General features: G+C 36.8%; 1 protein-coding gene across 1 annotated transcript; it reads left to right on the forward strand.

The window, feature by feature from the left end:
• The first annotated feature begins 112 nt into the window (after positions 1-112).
• Positions 113-19,340, forward strand: CSDC2 (cold shock domain containing C2). Its single transcript, XM_034403186.2, has 4 exons — positions 113-241; positions 9,805-9,998; positions 13,283-13,405; positions 15,262-19,340. Exons 2-4 carry the CDS (start codon positions 9,823-9,825, stop codon positions 15,422-15,424), a joined length of 462 nt encoding a protein of 153 aa, XP_034259077.1. The 5' UTR covers positions 113-241; positions 9,805-9,822; the 3' UTR covers positions 15,425-19,340.
• The last annotated feature ends 573 nt before the right edge of the window (positions 19,341-19,913 follow it).

Genomic DNA, 19,913 nt, shown 5'->3' on the forward strand with positions numbered 1-19,913 from the left:
AGGACGCAGCCTTTCTTTCCCCTTCTCCCCCACCCGGCCAAGCCAGGTCTCTTTAAAATCTGGTACACAAATCGCCATCCAAACCCCGCCCACCTTCCACTATTCTGACGTCAGGAGGGGAGGTTTCTCCCTCCCACACCCCGGTCCTTTAAATTCATCAGAAAGGGCTGCTGGTAGTTTGGGAGAGACGAGGAAGAGCATAATCAAAGCGGGCGAGGAAGCGCAAAGGCGAAGCCCTGAGGTAAAGCGCCGTGTGAGGGAACCACCGCCCGGGCGAAGGCGACCGATAGTTTCTCTTGGGAGGGAGGCAAGGATGCTTTGCAAATTCCCAGCTAGGCAGCTTTAGGAGGAAAACGGGAGCTGAACAAGGGGGGGGGGGAAAGGCGCCACGTTGAGAGAGAAGAGGCGCTGGAGCGGAAGGCGTGGGATTCGTCTTTATTTATCATTTATTGCGCTGGGACTAACAATTCCGCCTGACGGATAACAGCCGAGTGAGATTTTGGATGTGCGCGAAGGGTCGCGTTGGATTCCCTCCCCCCCCCCCACCAGATTCGTTTGGGTGCGCGCTTGTGCACGTATATTATGCCTTTGAACAGCCTGCCGTTCGTCTGTCTGTTTCTTTGAAGCTAGGATCAGCTGGGACGCCTTTCTTGCCTCTTATTCCGAAGGAAAAGGAGCTCTGGCCCCAGAATAAAAGCGCCAGGAGGGGTTTTCCCCAATAGGTGTTAATCCGCTATATAGCCCCTTCGCAGGGTATATACAATTTGACAGGGGAGCCAAGCGGCAAGGGGCCAGGATTTGAGGGCGGTGGAGGGCGGAGGAAGTGATGCGAAAACCCTAATTGGAGGTTTGTGTGTTTGCCTTAGAAAAACCATAAAGGCGGCCTGTAGGATTTGTGAAATAATTCAGTTCCCCGCACCCCTTTTGGTCTTCATCGCTTCTCCCCTCGCTTGCCTCCTCCTAATGCCTGGTTTCCTAGCACTGAGGAGGTTTCTGTATTCAGATCATAAAGATGGCATTCATCTCGCCTTAGATTAAATAGTGGTTGCAAATGTGCCTGTTTAACTATGGCTCCTCCATAAGGGTGCGACTGATTGTTCTGTGTAGGGGAGTGGTAGCCCTTGGAGGAAACCCAGTTATTGGTGGGTGGGTTTTAAAAATTGTTTACTTTCAGAGATGCCTTTTGTATAGAAGTTCCCTTTTTTGAAGGAGTGCTGAGTCCTGCTACAAATTTATAACATGGAAGTGAAAGTGATTGTGTTTTCCCTTGCATTGACCCTCTACCATCTTAGGAAAGGAATGAATAGTTTAATCTTTTAACTGTTCAGTGGCATATATATAGTTTTGAACATTTAAAGAAGGAAGTATAAGAGAGGGACTATAATCTGTGACCCACAGCAAAATAAAAGTGTGACATTTAATCACACATTTATAGCTATTATTTCTTTAAGATTTATAACCATGTTTTATAGCAAGATTTTAGAACAGGCTTGGAGATTAAGAGGAGAAAACTAACATCTGAGGGACTACATTTGGAGAGGCTGTTTTGTGGCATTAATAAATTATACACGCACACACACACTAATGTGTATATCTGCATTTATAATAACTGCCAAAAGGGTAACTGTTGCAGTAAAAATAAGATGTGCCAGTTTTAAGATTTAACATTGATTATGTCTCATATGGTACTTCTGGGGACCAAAGGTAATTTTAGCTGATAATACATGGAATATTATCTTGGATTGGATTTATCTGTCTTTTAATCAGTTTGTTGTACTCACTCTGGCTATAGTTTAAAATGTTGATCTGTTAGAAGAGGGGTCTTTTGTTTTTATCAAGGCAACATTATATGGCTAGATATAGTTGGGGCCAAAAATCTGTTTTCTAATTCATTCCTGGCACTTTAAGATAAAGTGGGGGAAGGCACTATCTTTAAGTGTGCATTTTTAATTGATGGAGCCATTTAGTAAGAGAGGATAAGTTTGCTTGCTAGCATTGCGTGAATTAAAAAAAAATCTTCATAAAACTACCAATGTTTCTCTTTTTTGAACTATGTATATATAATAATTTGTTTAAAAAACAAGGATCTAATAAAAGGGTCAGACAGTGGGAACCAATTACCTCTTGGAAATCCAATTAAGTGTGATTACTTTTGTCTCTCGGAGGTGAAAGCTTCCATTTAGTATAGTATCTACATGCTTTCTGCATTGGAAGAACCAATGTATTTATTTAAACAGAATTTTTCTGGCAATTTCCCCTTGGTATGACAATATTTAAGATACATGGAAGAGTGATAGCATTTAAAAATTAATTGGTTTTTGGTATTGGTTATGGCTGTGTGTGCACATGCACAAAAATGCTATTGAGGGATTCATTTTACCAGCTCAAATGGTGTCATTTTCTCATTATTGAAACTGCTTATACATTATAATCCTTGCTCAATAACTAATATAATTTTACAAGATTTATTATAAGAAAAATAGAGAAAAACCTTATTAAATTAGTATTGCCTATCTAAGCAATTCATCCTTATATAGTTTGACACCAGGAAATTAGAATGAAAAGTTGATGGGCCATAATCTAACTTTGGTTTTAAATTGGAACGTGAATAAAGCTGGCACAGCAAATTGAATTCTGGTCTAAACTCCATTTACTGATTGTGTTCTGTGAATTGTGAATTCAAGGTTCTCATTCTGTCTGACATAAAATCCATATTTCCTTGGTACTTATATACAGCTCAAAATAAGCCTGAACAATCTAAGTACAGGTGGTCCTCAATTCTCAACCATTTGTTTAGTGACTTACAAGGACATTGAAAAAACTGTCTTACTGGTCCTCACACTTATAACCATTGCAGCATCCCCATTGTCACATGATCAGAATTTGGGTGCTAGCAACCAACATGTTACTATGAACCAGTGGACAATAATCTGATGACAATCATAAACTTTTTTCATTATAGAGCACAAATATTGTCACAGAGATGTGCAGAGTTGAGTCTTCCCAACTCTGTTTTGAATATGAAACACCCATGAAATCGTTTGATTTTAGAATTTGAGAAATATTTCAAACTTCAGAGGTTATGAGCTTACAACACTTTAGAAGTACTTAAAAGGGCTGTTTAACACTTGAAGTGGAGTAGTTTATTTTCAGAACAATATGTTTCAAATTCAAAACAATTCAACTTAAAGCACTTTGCACACCATTGTATGTGCATATTGTATATACATGGACAAGGTTGTTAAAGCATGAGTTGCATAAGACACTCAGACATCTTCCAACAAAGAATAGGTGTTCTGTATTAAATAAATAGACCCTATTAAAAAATAAGTAAAAAGCAAAAAAAAAGCCACCTGCTTCTGATGATATGTATATCCAACATGCTCCTTCTTTCTGGTTCTTGGATAATGAAAAAACTAAATTACAACATTTAGATCCTGATGCACAAATAATGTGTAGAATTGGATAATTCTGTCTTGCCTTCAACAGGCAAATTAAATTGCAAATATTCATTAAGACTTTCATAACTTTGTTAATTGAAAACCTTAAGAGGGTTATAGTATTTACTAGATGATCTTTGTTTGAATGTATGATGAGTAATGAATTAGAGACCTATTTCTTTGTTGGTGCTTTCTCATGCTGTGGTATTACTTTCTGCATCTTCTTCTAAGACCACAGAACACCATGAACTATGATATGTAAGAAACAAACAAACAAACAAACTCCAAACACTCTTGCATAGGTATAGGTAGTCCTCAACTTACAACCACAATTACGATAGAACCAGAATTTCTGTTTTATGTCCTTTTCTTTTTGCCAGATTACATGACTCACTGCAGTTGTTAAACAAATCATGCAATTTTAAGTGAATCTGGCTTTGCCCATTGACTTTGCTTGTTGGAAGCCTGAAGGGAAGGTTGCAGATGGTGATCACATGACCCTGGGATGTTGCAACCATTGTAACTACTTGCCAGTTGCCAAGCCCCCAAATTTCAATCATGTGACTTTGAGGATGCTACAACCTTTGTAAGCACCAGGACTGGTTGTAAGTCACTTTTTTTAATGCCATTGCAACTTTGAATGGTCGCTAACTGAATGGTTGTAAGTCGAGGACTATCTGTAGTTAAATCTGAGTCTGAAGAGGCATTGGTTTTGTCATAATGGACTTTGGGTCTCTAATGATTTTTACTCCAACAAAACTCAAGGCATCTTACAGTAAAGCAGTAAAGATACAAATCTGGGCTACAAAAATCCAGGTGACCCTAGATGACAGGAACAAGTTTTCTGTGTCATTTTGCTGCCATCTACTAGTTCAGGTTTTTGCAGCCCAAAACTGAAAGCCTAAATCACCAAAAAGAGCAGGTTTAATTATAACTCCTTGGAAATTCTGTCCTCCAAAGCTCCACTGCCTTGCAGCTAAGTATTCTGGGTTCTCATCTGCGACAAATGTTTGAATATATGTCTTGATATGATCTGCATAGCAGGATGACCTTCCACATCTTTTGCAGCTGGGATTTGGATGTCTAGCAGTAAATGAATACAAGAAATTGACAAAAGCTTGAAAATACTCAAAATGAAGCAAAAGACATAAATATTTATATTGCATTCACCCATACACCCATTTAGCAATATCAAAACGTAATGTTACATTAGCAAATATTCTTTGTATTGCTCTGGCAACTAATTCTAACCGACTATATCTAGTGACACTTTGGAAATCTGTACAACTAAATAAGTAAAATGCTATGGTGTAATTTTGAAGGCAGCCAGAAAAAAATATTAGCCATAGGTTTGGGAATGTCAAATGAAATATTTAATATTGAGAATTAATTTTAGCATCATGCAGTATCATTTTTTTAAGGGTCGACACATTTATGAAAAATTGATATTATTTATCCTAGTAACTAAAACCAGAACAGGTTTATTCAGAGATAGAAGGCTGTGACTGGTAGATAGCTGCTTCTTGCAGGCAATCACGATAATGCCCTCATTTTAAATTTTCAAGGGATAATGTGGCTAGCAGTTACAACATCAAGTCAGAGATAGTTCTCAACTTGTATACAGAAAAGAGATATTAAAATTTATTTTACTAAAAAAAGCTTAAGAATTTGTAAACAAATCTTGGGCCCAGAATGAATAAGAATCAATAATAAACACTATATAAGGGAAAGTTCTTGCATTCCTATGTTCCATTAGATATTTTTCAGAATTTTCTATTGTAGTATCATCTCAATCATCTAGCTTGATTTTCAGAGTGCAACAAAATAGTTTTGATCCTTTCTAAATCTATAAACTGTTGAAGGATGGGTAATAAGTGCTGTTCTGCAATCAACCAACTTCCTGATGGATTAATTATATATAATTAAAGTCTTATCCGACAAATAGAATGGATATCTGTTCAGAGACAATATCTGACTATTGGCATCCCTATCTTATTGCAGTTGTCACATTTTTGGCCTAAAATATAAATTCAGATGGCAATGGGAAACCAGTGTTCTAACTGGAGTAATGTTCATATACTTATGTAGTCCCTAGCACAAAGCAGTATCTTTCCATTCTTTTAAAATGGCTAATAAGCAGACCCAGGACTGCTTCCTGAAAGAGGAGATAAAATTATGCTTCTAACATTGATCTGGATCATATAATGTATTTGGGTTTAACATTTTGGGTAAACCAGATAATAATTATAATTAATATACTTCATTTTAAGTTCCTGTTGAAAACTTTGTTCTTTGCCCAGTTCTTCCAGATATGAATGTTGGAAAAGTACTCTCCCACCCACCTTTAATGAATATGTTTTAAAATTATTTTAAATGTTGTTTTACAACATTCTTATTGTAAATCTCAATACATGTGGCATATGGAGTAGTGTATTGCTCAAAAAAGTAAAGGGAACACAAGCAGAAGATATCCGAGATCTAAATGAATGAAACAGCCTTATTAAATACTTTGTTCTTTATATACAGTAGTTTATACACTGCTCAAACAACTAAAGGGAACACAAAACTACTGTATGTAATGAACAAAGTATTTAATAAGGCTATTTCATTCATTCAGATCTCGGATGTCTTCTGCTTGTGTTCCCTTTATTTTTTTGAGCAGTGTATATAAATGTATTTCTTTAATACTTAACAAATCAATAGTACAGAAACTAGATGTTATTATATACTTGAATCATGGTTAGCTCTAACCACTCTAACTTTCCTCTAACTTAGTGAAGAGCTTCTAAAAACATCTGTAAATAAATGATTGCCCACAGAGCAGAGCGAGAAATTGTTTTGTCTAAAGTCTTATTCTTTCAAGGAAAAACTTACACTGGTAGATCACACGCTGATATAAATGGTGCCAAAGAGCACTAGATAAGCCATTATTTTCATCTTCTTTTGACTCTTGTCTAGTATGATATAATACCTAGCAGACTTCCACGGGAAAAACAACAGAATATCCTTATCAGAGTAATCTGCAATTTTTTTTCCTAATTCTAATTCATTACATGAAAAGGAGTTAACTTTAGAAATTATTTTGAAGAAGAAAGAATTTTGGAAAAATGCTTTCGGGCAGATAGTTGAGTTCTTGCCCTGAGTTAGCTGCAAGATAGTCAAGGAGTATGTCTTAATGTAGAGTGAAAGAGAAGATAAGATTATCTGTCCACTGATCTGCAGTCTGAGTTTCCATATTTGATAACATTCTAACTGAAAATACCACAACAGAACTCGCCCATGAGTTTTTTTTAATGAGAAGACACCAGTTAAGTGGGCAGTTCTGATATTCAAAAATTGTTGGGGAATTTCTTCTTCCCCTGGAAAAATTATTCACCTAATTTTCTGCCCCAATTAATGGTGGTTAGATGCCTTTTGAAAGTAAGCTATAAGAGCTATTTCTAGCTATAAAATCTGCAGCCTCCTAAAGAACATAATAGGAATATGGGAAAACGTGCCATAATATTCTAGGGTATTTGAACGAAGAAGTGTGTGATAATACTGTATCTCTTCATAAAAGGATGGGAAGATACGCTAATGAGGATATCTTTATGCTACATGGTCATTTTTACATTGTGACTGCTTGAATTGCATGTAAAATCTGTTCCCAATCAGCAATTTAGTGTATCAGTCTAGGGCAGATTTCTCTAATGTGGCATCCTCAGGAGTATTAGAATATAACTCCTCACCTCATTAAGCATACCTGGAAGATAAATAAACATTACTGTTCTTAATATCTGATTTTAATATGTTTTCGTCCCTTGCTCCCTTTAGTTATTTCATACTGGACCTAGTTTTGGGTAATAAATTCAAGCATGAAATGAATTAATTAGCATGTCCTGCCTTTGCAGTTTGATTCTTTGCATCTATTACCGGTTTTTATGCGCTGAGGGAATGCAAGTACATTTAGCAGCGAAACGTTTCAAACCAAAAACTTAGTTGGTATATTATGCATTATATTTAATGCAATGGGTGAAGAGAGGTCGATATCTCTATATCTTAGAGAGAGAGAGATAATGGGAGTAATTGCTGGTTTTTTTCCCTTGAAGAGAGCAAGGTACAGAGTACAGAGCATTGTAAAGCAAAAAGGAGGGAAGATGCAGCCATCTTTCTTGTCCAAAGAACAGCACTTCAGCAGAAAAGTCTCTTGGCCTGCTGCCTAAAGACCTGGTTCTTTTCTGCTGTAATGAACTCTTCATTTTTACTTTAGTCCAATGTTTCCCAACGTTGTCAAATTTAAGATGTGTGGAATTCTGGGAGCTGAAGTCTACATATAAAGTCTTTAAGGTTGAGAAACACTGCCTTAGTGTATTGTGTGAATCCATTAATTAGTTATTATTTGCATAGTATAGTTTATGGCTTAGTGTTATAGTAAATCTGTGGCTCTTTTTCCCTACTCTGCTAAAGGTTAAATTGATTTGTTTCCCATGGTAGCCTTGGAGAGGCTTACTTTACACTCTGGTTTGTACGAGATTCTCTCAGTTTTGCACTTCAACCTTTATGATTAAAGAATTTCTGAAAAGTAGAATGGCATAGCTTCACAAAAGAGGAGCATGAGCCTAGCTGTCTGTCATGACACTCTCTCCTTTGTCTGGCAAAAGAAGAACAAGTTAAAATGGCAGAACTTGTGTCCTTACTTATCTGGGAAGCCTTGGTTTAACCACTGAACTTCACCAAGGAAAATACAGTCTTAATAGGACAATAAACAATTGTTTATTTACTTGTGAGATAAAATCTATTTTAAGATTTAAGACTGTAAGCAGTGTTCAAATAATCCAAAATTTGGGAGTTGATGCTGTATTTCCATAGAAATGGTTAAGTTTGTTTTGGAATTGAGCCAGTATTTTCCAAGGCTTGCTTCTGCCCCAGATGTATGCTATGAATGTTTCATGTGGGAAGGTAGACTCTGCAGTGTACAAGCCTAAGGACTTCCAAGAAATGCGCAATACTAGACTGCCTTAGGCTGATATATTTAGTCTGCCCTGGATCAAAGAATAAGCAACATTCCTGTCCCTTGCATTTCATAAGAAATAACTCACTGAGAATTTGACATTGACATACATTGTTTGCCCTGTGATGTATAAATCTTTTAGTAGTAGCAAAACCAGATGTTTGCTATTGCCAAAAAGCTAGAAGATGACTGAATTACTGTTCCCTAAAAGTTGTTCCCTCAATTTTTGGAGAATCATACAAAACATTTATTCCTCTATGTCTGAGTTTATCTTTTAGGGTACTTTGTGATTTGTTTAATGAAGACTGTTGAATAGGTCACCACTTGCTACTTTCACACATTACACTAAATCATATAAAAATATGGCTGAGTTCATACAACAAGCAGCCAAAACAAAACAAACCATATCATGGCTTTGCATGATGCACTTGTCTAGTTTCCAAACAGACAAACTAAACTGTGAATGGTGAGGATGAAGATGGTTGCTAAATATGAAAGTAAAAATAATTAAAAACTCATTTCTTTTAATAATTGTGGCTGTATCTAAGAATGCAAAGATATGCATAATTGGGAAGGAGAGTGTTTAGGATATAAGAGACACCAGGTTAGAGTGGCGGTGTGCTAAGTAATTGAGAGTCAAGCTGCATATAAGTTTAATAAATTATGGCTGTCTGTACAGTCAACCAGGTGTTTAGAATGGATTTGGCATTTTTGTCCATCAACTGAGTCTTTCCCAAGACCTAGGCCAGGCAAATGTCGTTTGATGGCATTAAAGGTATTGTTGCAGGATGTAAGTATTTCCAAGTAAAGTTGTTTTTTGCAGCTGATTAATGGTGGTTTTGTCAATTATGTTCAAATGGTACTGTAGATGTTTTAGAATTGCACCCAAGGTGCCTATTATTTATTATTTCAGTATTGTTATTCCCTGATGACAGAGAGAGAGGCAGAAAGACAGAGAAGGGAAGTTTAGATGCATTTTGGAACAGTCTTTCCCAGCCTGTTGTTTTTCAGGTGTTTTGGGTCTGGAATTCCTTCCTTGCCAACTTTAAATGGGAAACATTTTTGCAAACACACATTGTAGTGTTCTCACTGCCTGGCTAATTCCTTACTGTTTTAGAGAGATTCTTCCTATGTGGTATTAATACAGTAATGATGAATTACAGTGAATCACTATAGTGTAGGTGTGTATATACACTGGATTATCTCAGGAATTACATTAATGTTGTTAGAGCTTCTTATCAAAATTACCATGAAGTAAAAAAAAATCCTTAGGCAATGTATTCCTTTGCTTCTGTGTTGCACTGCAAGTCAAACTTCAAAGCTGAGTACTGCTGCTCATTTAATTTCCCACTGACACTGATTCTCTCATTCCAGGAGACAGATCTTTCCACCATGTCATCTGACCAGACATCTCAATCTACAGTACCGCCTCTCCACTCTCCAAAGTCACCTGTGTGGCCTATTTTCCCATTCAACAGAGAGGGAAGCCGGATTTGTGAGAGGGGTAGTCACCTTCTTCGGGACTTACCCAGCCCTCTTCCCACAAAAAGAACAAGGACTTATTCCGCGTAAGTATCCAAAATTGACCAGAATTATTGACCAGATTTTTATTTTAGAATTTGATGACATGAAGCCTATTAGTTGAGGCTGGAAGAAGTGAGGAATTGCAGTCATAATTGTATCCTTGTTCCCAGGTGCATGTATTTCTGGTCTATTTCTCCCTGATTCTCTACACATTATGATCCTAGAGAAAGAGTTGAACATTGCAATGTTTGCAATGCTGCTTTTTTTGGATAACTTTGATTATTCAGTTCCTCACATAATGAGAATACCAAATCATACCCATATTTCATTAAAATTATCATAAGAGCCTTTTTGGATCAGGTCATAGCCCTGTTTAATCCATGATTTTGTGTTATACAATTGCCATTTCAATGTATTTAATCCTGGAAGTGCAGATATGGGAGCAGGTTATACATGAGAAATCAGACTATTCCATTCCATTAGAGAAGGAAATGGCAACCAATTCCAATGTTCTTCCAAGAAAACCAAATGGATATTCCCAATCAAAATAATATACTGGAAACTGAATGCATCAGGTTAGAAGGTATCATATACAGTAAACTATTGGGGAAGAATAAAGGGCAATAGTAGTAGTATTGGTGGTGGTGGTGCTGCTGCTGCTGTAGATTAAGGTTGAAAGAATGTCCAGTCACTGAGATGCCCAGAGATACAATGCACATTTGATACTATTGTTACATGCATCATTAGTCTGTGGAACATCAGAACCATAAATCCAGGTAAACTTGATGTTGTCAGTAATGAATATTGACATTGTGGGAATCAACAAACTGAAATGTACTGGAATAAGTCACTTTATATCAGAGGAGTATTAGATTTAATGTGGATGAGAAATCATAAAAGTGGGATAGCCATTATTAATTCATATAAAAGACAATATTGTGGTGATCCAATACCACAGGTGCAGAGGAATTAGAAGTTGAATAGTTCTATGATATTGTGCAGTGCTTTATTGATATAACATCCTCCTAATGTAGATGATTGCAGGGCTAATCTTTATCCAGGTCAATGTTTTAGTTGTATTTTATATTTCCCCTTTATTTTTCAAAACATTAGCAAGCTTCTTTCATGAATCCAGTAAAATGTTCTCAACTCTTGTCTGTACTCTGTGTTGTAATCCACATTTTTTCCTGTAAATTGTTATTTCCAGGTTGAATGCTTGGTCTGTTTTATAATCCACACTTTTGTTAAATTCAGTCTTTCTGATTCCATTATTTTTGCATCAAGCAAAATTTGCTTCACTTCTGTCAGTCCTTCATTAGTCTATCCATAAAAGCAGACACTGATATTGTGGCTACTAATTTCTGCCCCCATTCTTTGAAGATGTTTTTTAATATTTCAGTTATGGTATTTTAGTGTCATTTTTTAAATCCCAATCCAAAAGCCAAGGTTTTTTTTTTTCTTTTTTGCCTGGACTTTAATCCCTTCTAGTGTCCAATTTAAATTATAAAGTCCCTCATCTATGTTATGGCTTGCCGTATTCAAAATAATTTGGTTCTCACCAAAAAGCTGTTTATTTTATATAATTAAAAACAAAAACAAAACAGAAATGAAGAAAATTGCATGCCTTTAAATTGTGTTGCTTGAAAAAAAATGTTTGAGAATACTTTGGTCTGCAAGAACACATTATTCAATAGTAGAAGTAAAAATTGAATTACTTACTTGCAATATTAATCAGCGGTGAAATGCACTTACCATTGCTACCGGTTCAGGAATGTGAGCGTGCATGCACTCGCTACGCTCACGCACGCCTCTTCTGTGCATGCACAGAGGGTCAAAAATGGAACATAATGACGTCCCAGAGGGTGGGCAGAGCCTCCCGCCACCAGCGCTATCAGTTCGCGTGAGCCGGATAGATCCAGCCGGTTTCACCACTGTTATTAATAATGAATCTGAAGCTTACATTTTGAACACATAATGTGAAAGCATCAATCATTGGATAAATCTTAATGCTTGGAAAAATCAAAGACAATTGAAAAAGAAGCTAGCAGAAGTCAGGTTGGCTAAATACTAATATTGAAGATACAAACATTAAAAGAATTCAAAGTAGTAGCTGGCAATGGATAATCCTGATGTAGCCTGCTCTATTGGCAGCATTTCCATGTTGGCTGACTGGTTGGGGCCTCTCCCCTGGAATTGGGACAAGAAGGAGCCCTGGAAGGGATGGCTGGGAAATATAGTCCCCAGCAGGGGAGAAGGACAAAATGGAAGAGCTGAGGAAAAAAGAATTGAGAGGGAGCGAAAAGAACAAAACTGCTACAAGGAAAAGAGGCTGACTCCTTCACGAAGAGAGAGAGATTGCCACCCCAAGGAAGAGAAGACAACTGTCTCTGGGCCTAGAGCCTGGATCCTGGCTGCCACAAGAGGGAGGCTCCTTAGGCCTCTATCTGGGTCCACAGAGGACATGTTTTTGAAACAGCAGGATTGGTGAGGGGTCATTTGGCCTGAAAGGACATCTTTGGGGCATTTTTAGTTGAGCAATGTTGTCCATCACATGTTTTATATTATTGTGTCGTTTAACTTGATTTTTATCTTAACGGCCATTATTTTTAATAGTCAATAACTCCCTCCACGTGTATTGGTGTGCCTGGGCCATGTCGGGCTGGTCACCTGGAAAGGGATAGAAGGGCCTGATTGCCAGTGGCCCTTTGGCAAAATGATATCCATTAGCTCATGAAAAATAGAAAATGATTGAATGATAATAGATTCCTGGAGAATCTAATTTATAGATTGTATTGTTGAAATAGTATAAACAGCCTGAGATTAGAAACATGTACACATGTGAATCTCCAGATGTTGAATTCTAGGTATATCTGCTATGAGCCATAGCTAACATGGCCAACAGTGAAAGGTAGTAATATCTTAAATTGCACAAAACCTGGAGGGCGCCATGGAATCTATCTTTGTATACACAATATTGGAAGTAGATAAATAAACAATCTAGGGTAATATGTTGGCTGGTCTTATGAGAGGTATATCAAAGATGTTTTTCAGTGTTGCCTATTATAGCATAATTGTTTATATTTTACTCACTTTAAGCATCCTTCTCACGAAGAAGCATATGGTTAATGAAGGTAATAGTTCATAAGCAAGAATGGAGGTTTTTAAGAAGAGATTGAACAACTATTTGTCTGAAATGGTATAGGCTTTCCTACTTGAGCAGGTGGTTGGACTAGAAGATCTCCAAGGTCCCTTCCAACTCTTATTCTGAATACCAGAATAGCTCAGTTTGATTTTCATTTTTCTTTTTTTTCCCTCTTTTTTTCCCTAGGACGGCTCGTGCTTCTGCTGGTCCCATCTACAAAGGTGTATGTAAGCAGTTTTCACGCTCCCAGGGCCATGGTTTCATCACTCCAGAGAATGGCACAGAAGACATATTTGTACATGTTTCTGAGTGAGTTCTATGGGGAATGGAACATTGATGTCTTTAGTGGCTTATGTGTTTGTAAATGAGGATCCCTATTTTCTCTCTCCATCCCAACTTCCACTATTGACATTATTCTATTGTTATGCACTACATTTTTTCACATATGGATACTAACAGAAAACAAGATGAACTTTCTATTTTTTCTGCTTCTCTACCTACTCCGATACAATAATCACTCATATACACCTCTGTTGCAGACCTTCCATTTCAATTTCTATAAGGAAATACTGTTCTCCAGAAACTTTCTGTTGTGTCACTTGTGGCAGGATAAAGGTTTACAAATACATGTATACATATTTGGGGTGTGCAGAGCAGTCAATTTGTCCCGCTTGTTTTGAGAATTTGTAAGGTAGCTCAATTATTGCATTGGTAAAGAATGCCAGTTGGAGAGCTGTTCAGGTGATACAATACCTGTCCAATGGGATAGATTCCTCAAATTAAAAAAAAAAAGTCAGTGCAAGGATCATGGTCCCATCACAAATGGTCCCATCAATATTCCCTATCAATCAACTTGAGGAAAAGTATGATTGGTTCTGAAGGCACTTTCACAGCAGGTGAATGAGTGGCACCTTGTGGGATAGACAAACAATATTTGGACCAAAACTTATGTAAACCAGATCAAGGTTAAAGTACGCTTTAGAAAAAAGCATATAGACATTCTTATTGTAGTATTGTATATGTAGTATAGACAGTCTGATTTTCTATATGAGCCAAGTACATAAAGGGAACAACTAAGAGGCTGAATTATCAATGTTTTCTCTTAGAAAGGAGCAGAGGTTTCTTGTGATACGTCAGCAAGATGGGGACCCCCCCACCTATCAATTGGCCCATTCATGACAGTGAAGCACATTATGTTCCAGAACTTTGGTTCTTCAAATTTGTCTTAGTGGAGATAAGGAAGAAGCCCTTGTGCCATTTCCTAAAATGCCCAGACATCATCTCTTACAGCCCCACTGAGTATTTGGAATCAGAAGGCTGCAACTTTGTGCTTGAAAAATAAATGGAAATATCTCCTATATTCTAATTTTCTAGCCACCAGTGTGGAAACCATTTTGGCTTATAGACCATTTTATTTGGTATGCCTGTAAACAATAATACAAATGAGTCTTGTGGCATCTGAAGAAATCTCCCACTCTACTGAAAGGAGATAAATTCAGAGGCAGTTCAAGAGACTAAAGGTCAAATTATAAAGTATTGTCCTGTGTTTGCTAACTGTTATACATTGTTCTTTCATTTTTGAGAGTCTATGATACCATCAAGAGATTTTTTTTTGGATACAGTGAATTATTTAACAAAGAAATTTAATTACACTCAGGTCAGTTAGTATATTCAGAAATTAGTGTACATGATTAAAAATAGGGATTTCCTCCAAACAGGAAGAAATCTTGCTGTAAATTTTGTAGCTGGAGAAAGTTGAATTAACCATTTTCTGTTGTCATCTTTGGCTGGCTAAAAGGTGCTTCATAGTAAATGCAGTAGAAAATGTTATTAAAAATAAATTTGGGCTAATATTCCAAACCCTAACATTTTAATTCTGCTACGATGGCAGAACTCTTCCTAAATTAGAGTGCTACAAAATGCATAATGTTTGGAGGAATGTAATTCACATCCTGTTATGGTGTTTAATTTATACAGTTTTCTTTGATAGTTCTATATGTTAGTTTTATAGCAATTGCTTATTTAGATACTGATGCATTGAAGCTTCCTAAAGGGAATGCAGTTATTTAAAAAATTGTTATGCCTTGTCTGACAAATTTTACATCATTTGTTTCCACCATATTTTTATTCAGAGCTCTGAAATGTTCCTTTTTTTTCTTTTTCAGCATTGAGGGGGAATATGTCCCAGTAGAAGGAGATGTGGTCACATATAAAATCTGTCCCATCCCACCAAAGAATCAGAAGTTCCAGGCTGTGGAGGTGGTGCTCACTCATTTAGCACCACATACAAAGCATGAAACATGGTCAGGCCAAATAATTGGCTCATAAACTACTTCTTGAGCCTGCAGGAAGTGGAGTTGAATGATATGGTGGGTGGTGGAACTACTGGAGCAATGAAAGAGCCAGGCTGGCAATTTTTGTTTGCTGTGTGACATGTTTGCAACTTTATCTTGTCTTTTCTAAGATCTAATCTTAGTTTGTAAATGTGCTTTTTTGTTATAGAAGGGCAAGCAAGGAGTGGAAAAGTGTTGCTGGGTAGATTTACACTTAAATCATGAATTCCTGACTATACCCAATAGGATGAAAGAAATCTACTATCAAAGTAGTATATGTTGGCCACAATGATGTTTATCTGGTTCTATTCTAAACAAATTAGCAATGAAATTGTCTATTATCCTATCCCTTTAACAAAAATTCCCCTTCCATCTTCCGCAGAGGCTGTTGCATTGTTATTATGCACCCTTCTCGGCCAGAACAGGCATTCAGTGAAATAGTATTTTTCAGGGCACAGTTCTGTATGGTCCAAATATGGTGAAGCTGTCATTCTTTCAGAGTTTTCTAAATCACCTGCTTGAAGTTTGTTTTTTGTTGTTTGGGGTGTTGTGTGTATTTCTTACATGTATAATCATATGCAAAGAAAGAGCCTATAGGCTTGCTCCTGCATAGGGATCACACTTCTCTAAATTTCTATTTATCTTTGGCTGAGTTTGAGATCAATGGCTTGGTTACCACTTGTGTATATAATTATTGCTATAGCTTCAAGTCTTCTTTCAAAAACACTTCATGCACAGGGTCTGAAATAATTATGCAGTAATCCAATAGAATATAACACTAAGGAAGGAGCATTTCTAAAGACAAATTAATAACTCACTGTGAAGTTTTGTTCAGATATATCTAAAATGGGTGGAGGGATTTTTTTGGTCTTATAAAAGATGATATCACCAAAATCAGGATCTTCTGCTTGTTGCCATGCAAAGGAGTCAGTAAATTTTGCAAATAATTCTTTGCTGGAAGTAGCTGAAGAAGGAACTTTTTTAAATGTATTAATCTCAAATTGACTTTAATTTTTTCCATGCGCACCACAGTGGTTTGTCCCAGGTAGCCTGAACTGTAGCAGTATCTTGCTTCCAGACTGTTGTGATATACATTCAGATTATACCTAAAAAATAACTTTTCCTATTTTCTCTTAATTGTAAACTAAGTTGCATCTGTTTTTTTAAAAGGGTAGCAAAATATAATACAGGAATTAATTGCAATTAAAAGTATGTGTCCAAGGGTATTCTAGAATTCAGCCTCTACTGAAATGTGTTATTTTGCTGACATTGTACTTTTCATATAAAGTGTTAAGTATTGCCCATGATTGCATTTATATCTACTGAAAGTAATACATAATAATAAAATCCCCTGCAGATGAAGCTTTCTTTGTTAGAAGATTATATTATTATTAACATTAAAAGGGGCTAGAATGGTCTTCTTAACATAGCGTCTCCAGATGTTACTGGGAGGTGCAGTTCCAACTCATTTGGTCTGTATTATGCTAGGAAAATCTGAAATAAAATCACCAGGAAGCATCTGTTTCATCCTCTTATATTATGAATGATAGTTTCTGGCCCTGAAGATCTGCTTGAAAAATAGCACCTTTGTTTATTACGCTTTCACAGATGTAGGTTTCAGTATTATCTGCATGTAATTGCACTTCTGAATACTTTTCACAACACATTTCCTCAGAATGGATGTTTAGGCTAATTCTCCCATTCTCCCTCCTGTTGTACAAACTTCAAGATTTTAACAATTATCCTCTATGTGACTGGAGAATGAGGATTATGTGTAGAAAAGATGAAGAAATGTTCAGCAGAGGTAAGATTAATGAGTAGTATTATATAAATGGTATCTAGTAGTATTGTCCTTCAGTTGTTCCAATTCTATCCAGTCTTTTCCCCAACATCTTAATTCCCCAGGATATACAGGGTCTTGTTTAAAAGCACAATATTGATTTAGATGCATTAAGAAGAGTTTCCCATGATACCATGTACATTCTCAGAACTTGCATGGAATTGTCAGACAGTCTAAACTGTATGGTCTGCCAAGTTGAAAGCATATGGGCAGTGCCACACTGAAGTTGCATAATCTTGGAAAGAAAAGATGTACATGGATAGTAAGTTTTTTAATTAATGCATGGAAGCAAGTACTATACTTCTAGGAATTAGTGGGTGTGTTTAAGTAAATGAAGTAAGAATGTGAGAGATGAGGATTTAGTAAGGCTCTCTTGAATGAGATGAGGAAGTCTGAAAGTAGAGCCTATAGCATAACGGTACTGCAGTATGCTGGAATAAAACTGGTGTCTATAAAAGATATGCTTTCTGTATTTGGGATGTATTTCCAGTGTCCTTAATATGTGTGTGTGTGTGTGTGTGTGTGTGTGTGTGTGTGTGTGTGTGTGTGTGAATGTGAATGTCTGTCCAACATACTTTTACTGTTCCTATTTGTGGGATTTCAGCCCCTTTGATCTTTTACAAACTTGCACTTAGGTGTGAGGTGAGACGGGGAGGGTTCAGGATAGGCTGTTGCTCTGAAGAAATAAACATTTGAAAACAGCCTAATGTTCATATTTAGTTTTCAAGGAGGACACCCCACACAGATAGTTTAGTTCTACGGTATACTGCCAACCTAGATTTATGGCAAATTTCATGCAAGGTAGCCACAGGGTGTTGAGTTCCGCTCTATTTATATTTCAGCCCAAAAGATTAAAGAGAAAGCCCTCATAGCTATAAGGATTTGGGGACTTCCAAATGATATCAGAACTAGCTGTAAGGATGCCAGTCTAATGCAGCATTTTTCAAACTTGGCAACTCTAACATGTGTAATTCATATCCCAAATTTTTATAGCCAGTCTGGGGAATTCTGGGACCTGAAGTCCATATGTTAAAGTTGCCAAGTTTGAAGAACATTGGTATAACACAACCTTTTCCAACTTAGTTCCCTTCTGATTTGCTAGGGCTACAACTCCTGGAAAGCCATATTGTGTGGAAATTCTGGGAACTGCCATTTCAATACACTTGGAGGGTGCCAAGGTAGAGAAGGCTTTCATACAATTCTTTCTTGGATGGATGTTACACTACAGCCAAGTTTTAAAAATATTCTCCCATAAACACGATATGGGTAGAAATGGAGTGCAAATTTAAGAAAAGTTTTAGCCTAGTTTTTCCTGAATTTGTTTCTTCATATGGGGAACCTAAAATAAAATGGTACCCTAACATTCCCCCTCTGTTCCCAATATGCTGTTAATTAACATATTCCAAGAAGTCTCTTTGTGGATTTATTACAACTATGTTTGTGATAAGAAATGAGTTCTTTTCAAGCAAAGCTACAAAAAGTTGGTTAAGGTCATTCTGTGGGACATTATTGTTCCCTTGTTCCTGAAATGTCCTCATTATACCAGTGACTAATGATATGAATATTCTGCCTCCTTCCATTAAAAACCCAAATAAAACATTCCCAATGGTCTATTTTGAAAGAAAACTCCATACAGTTTCCATGCAGGAGAAAATGAAGTACAGTGATTTTGAAAGGAATTATCATTCATCTGTATGTAGATATAGAGGGAGAATTTTTCTGGACTTTTCCTTGCGATGCAGCAGCTGCTCTTAAGTCCAATGAAGTGAGGATCTGAAGGCCACTTTCCTTTTGCTGTATGAGACATCCTTCCTGTGACAGTTGGAGGAACTTCCTGCACACACGTACCACCAGCAGCTTATAGCCTATCTCCCTCCTTGATGGTGCAATACCAGTGGGAGTGCCACAAAACTGTGACTTCTTTCTGAGAATGCTTTTAATTCTTTCTGAAATAACCTTGTTATCTATAATGTGTCTGTGTTCTAACAACTTTTTGTGTTGTTCTTGCCTCTTTAATCCCATGTTGATCTTTGTAACACTGGCAATAAATCATTAAAGTGACTTTCCAAGAGTCTTCCGTTCTGAAATTTTTTCATTTCACAATGGTCTTTTGAGATGAGAATCTAAGGTTATTGGGTAAAGGGAACAGGGTAGCTGTTCCTAGAATTTGTGATGCAGAGATGAAGTATACTACTGGAAACAGCTATTTGATTAGCAGCAAAATGCATGCAGTCCATTTAGGGTGAGCAGTATTTGCACGCGGATTCACTGCAGCTCCTATCACTGTATGCTTTTGGCTGTGCTGTTTAAAAGTAATGAGTTGGCACTGAACAACTTCTGGAATGTTGCAGTTTTACTTAGCAATGAATTCAGATTACTTTGTAATGAAGTCAGATCACTGAACCATCTAGCCCAGTATTAGTAGTAGCTTTCCTAGGTTTAAATGAAGCATTTTCTCTACTGCTACTTCTAAGTTTGTACATGTTCCTGTTAATGGATTTTACCAGTGATTTTTATGAATCTTATGATTTTTATCTGGAAGTATCTATCATTTCTAAGCTGAGGATAGTAAATCATATATGCTTTAACATATTGCAAACCATTCAGTTCCAAAGATAGAATTTTTAGTTTAAATTTTAATGAA

This window comes from Pantherophis guttatus, chromosome 7 (genome assembly GCF_059756535.1).
Source record: "Pantherophis guttatus breed Tessera chromosome 7, ASM5975653v1, whole genome shotgun sequence".
NCBI classification, from domain to species: Eukaryota; Metazoa; Chordata; class Lepidosauria; order Squamata; family Colubridae; genus Pantherophis; species Pantherophis guttatus.

Bases quoted from the DNA above. Each gene is read 5' to 3' on its own strand.
- CSDC2 (XM_034403186.2), top strand. From the start codon at position 9,823: ATGTCATCTGACCAGACATCTCAATCTACAGTACCGCCTCTCCACTCT. The intron at 9,999-13,282 runs GTAAGTATCCAA...TTTTTTCCCTAG, and splicing joins AGAACAAGGACTTATTCCGC to GACGGCTCGTGCTTCTGCTG. The intron at 13,406-15,261 runs GTGAGTTCTATG...TTTCTTTTTCAG, and splicing joins ATATTTGTACATGTTTCTGA to CATTGAGGGGGAATATGTCC.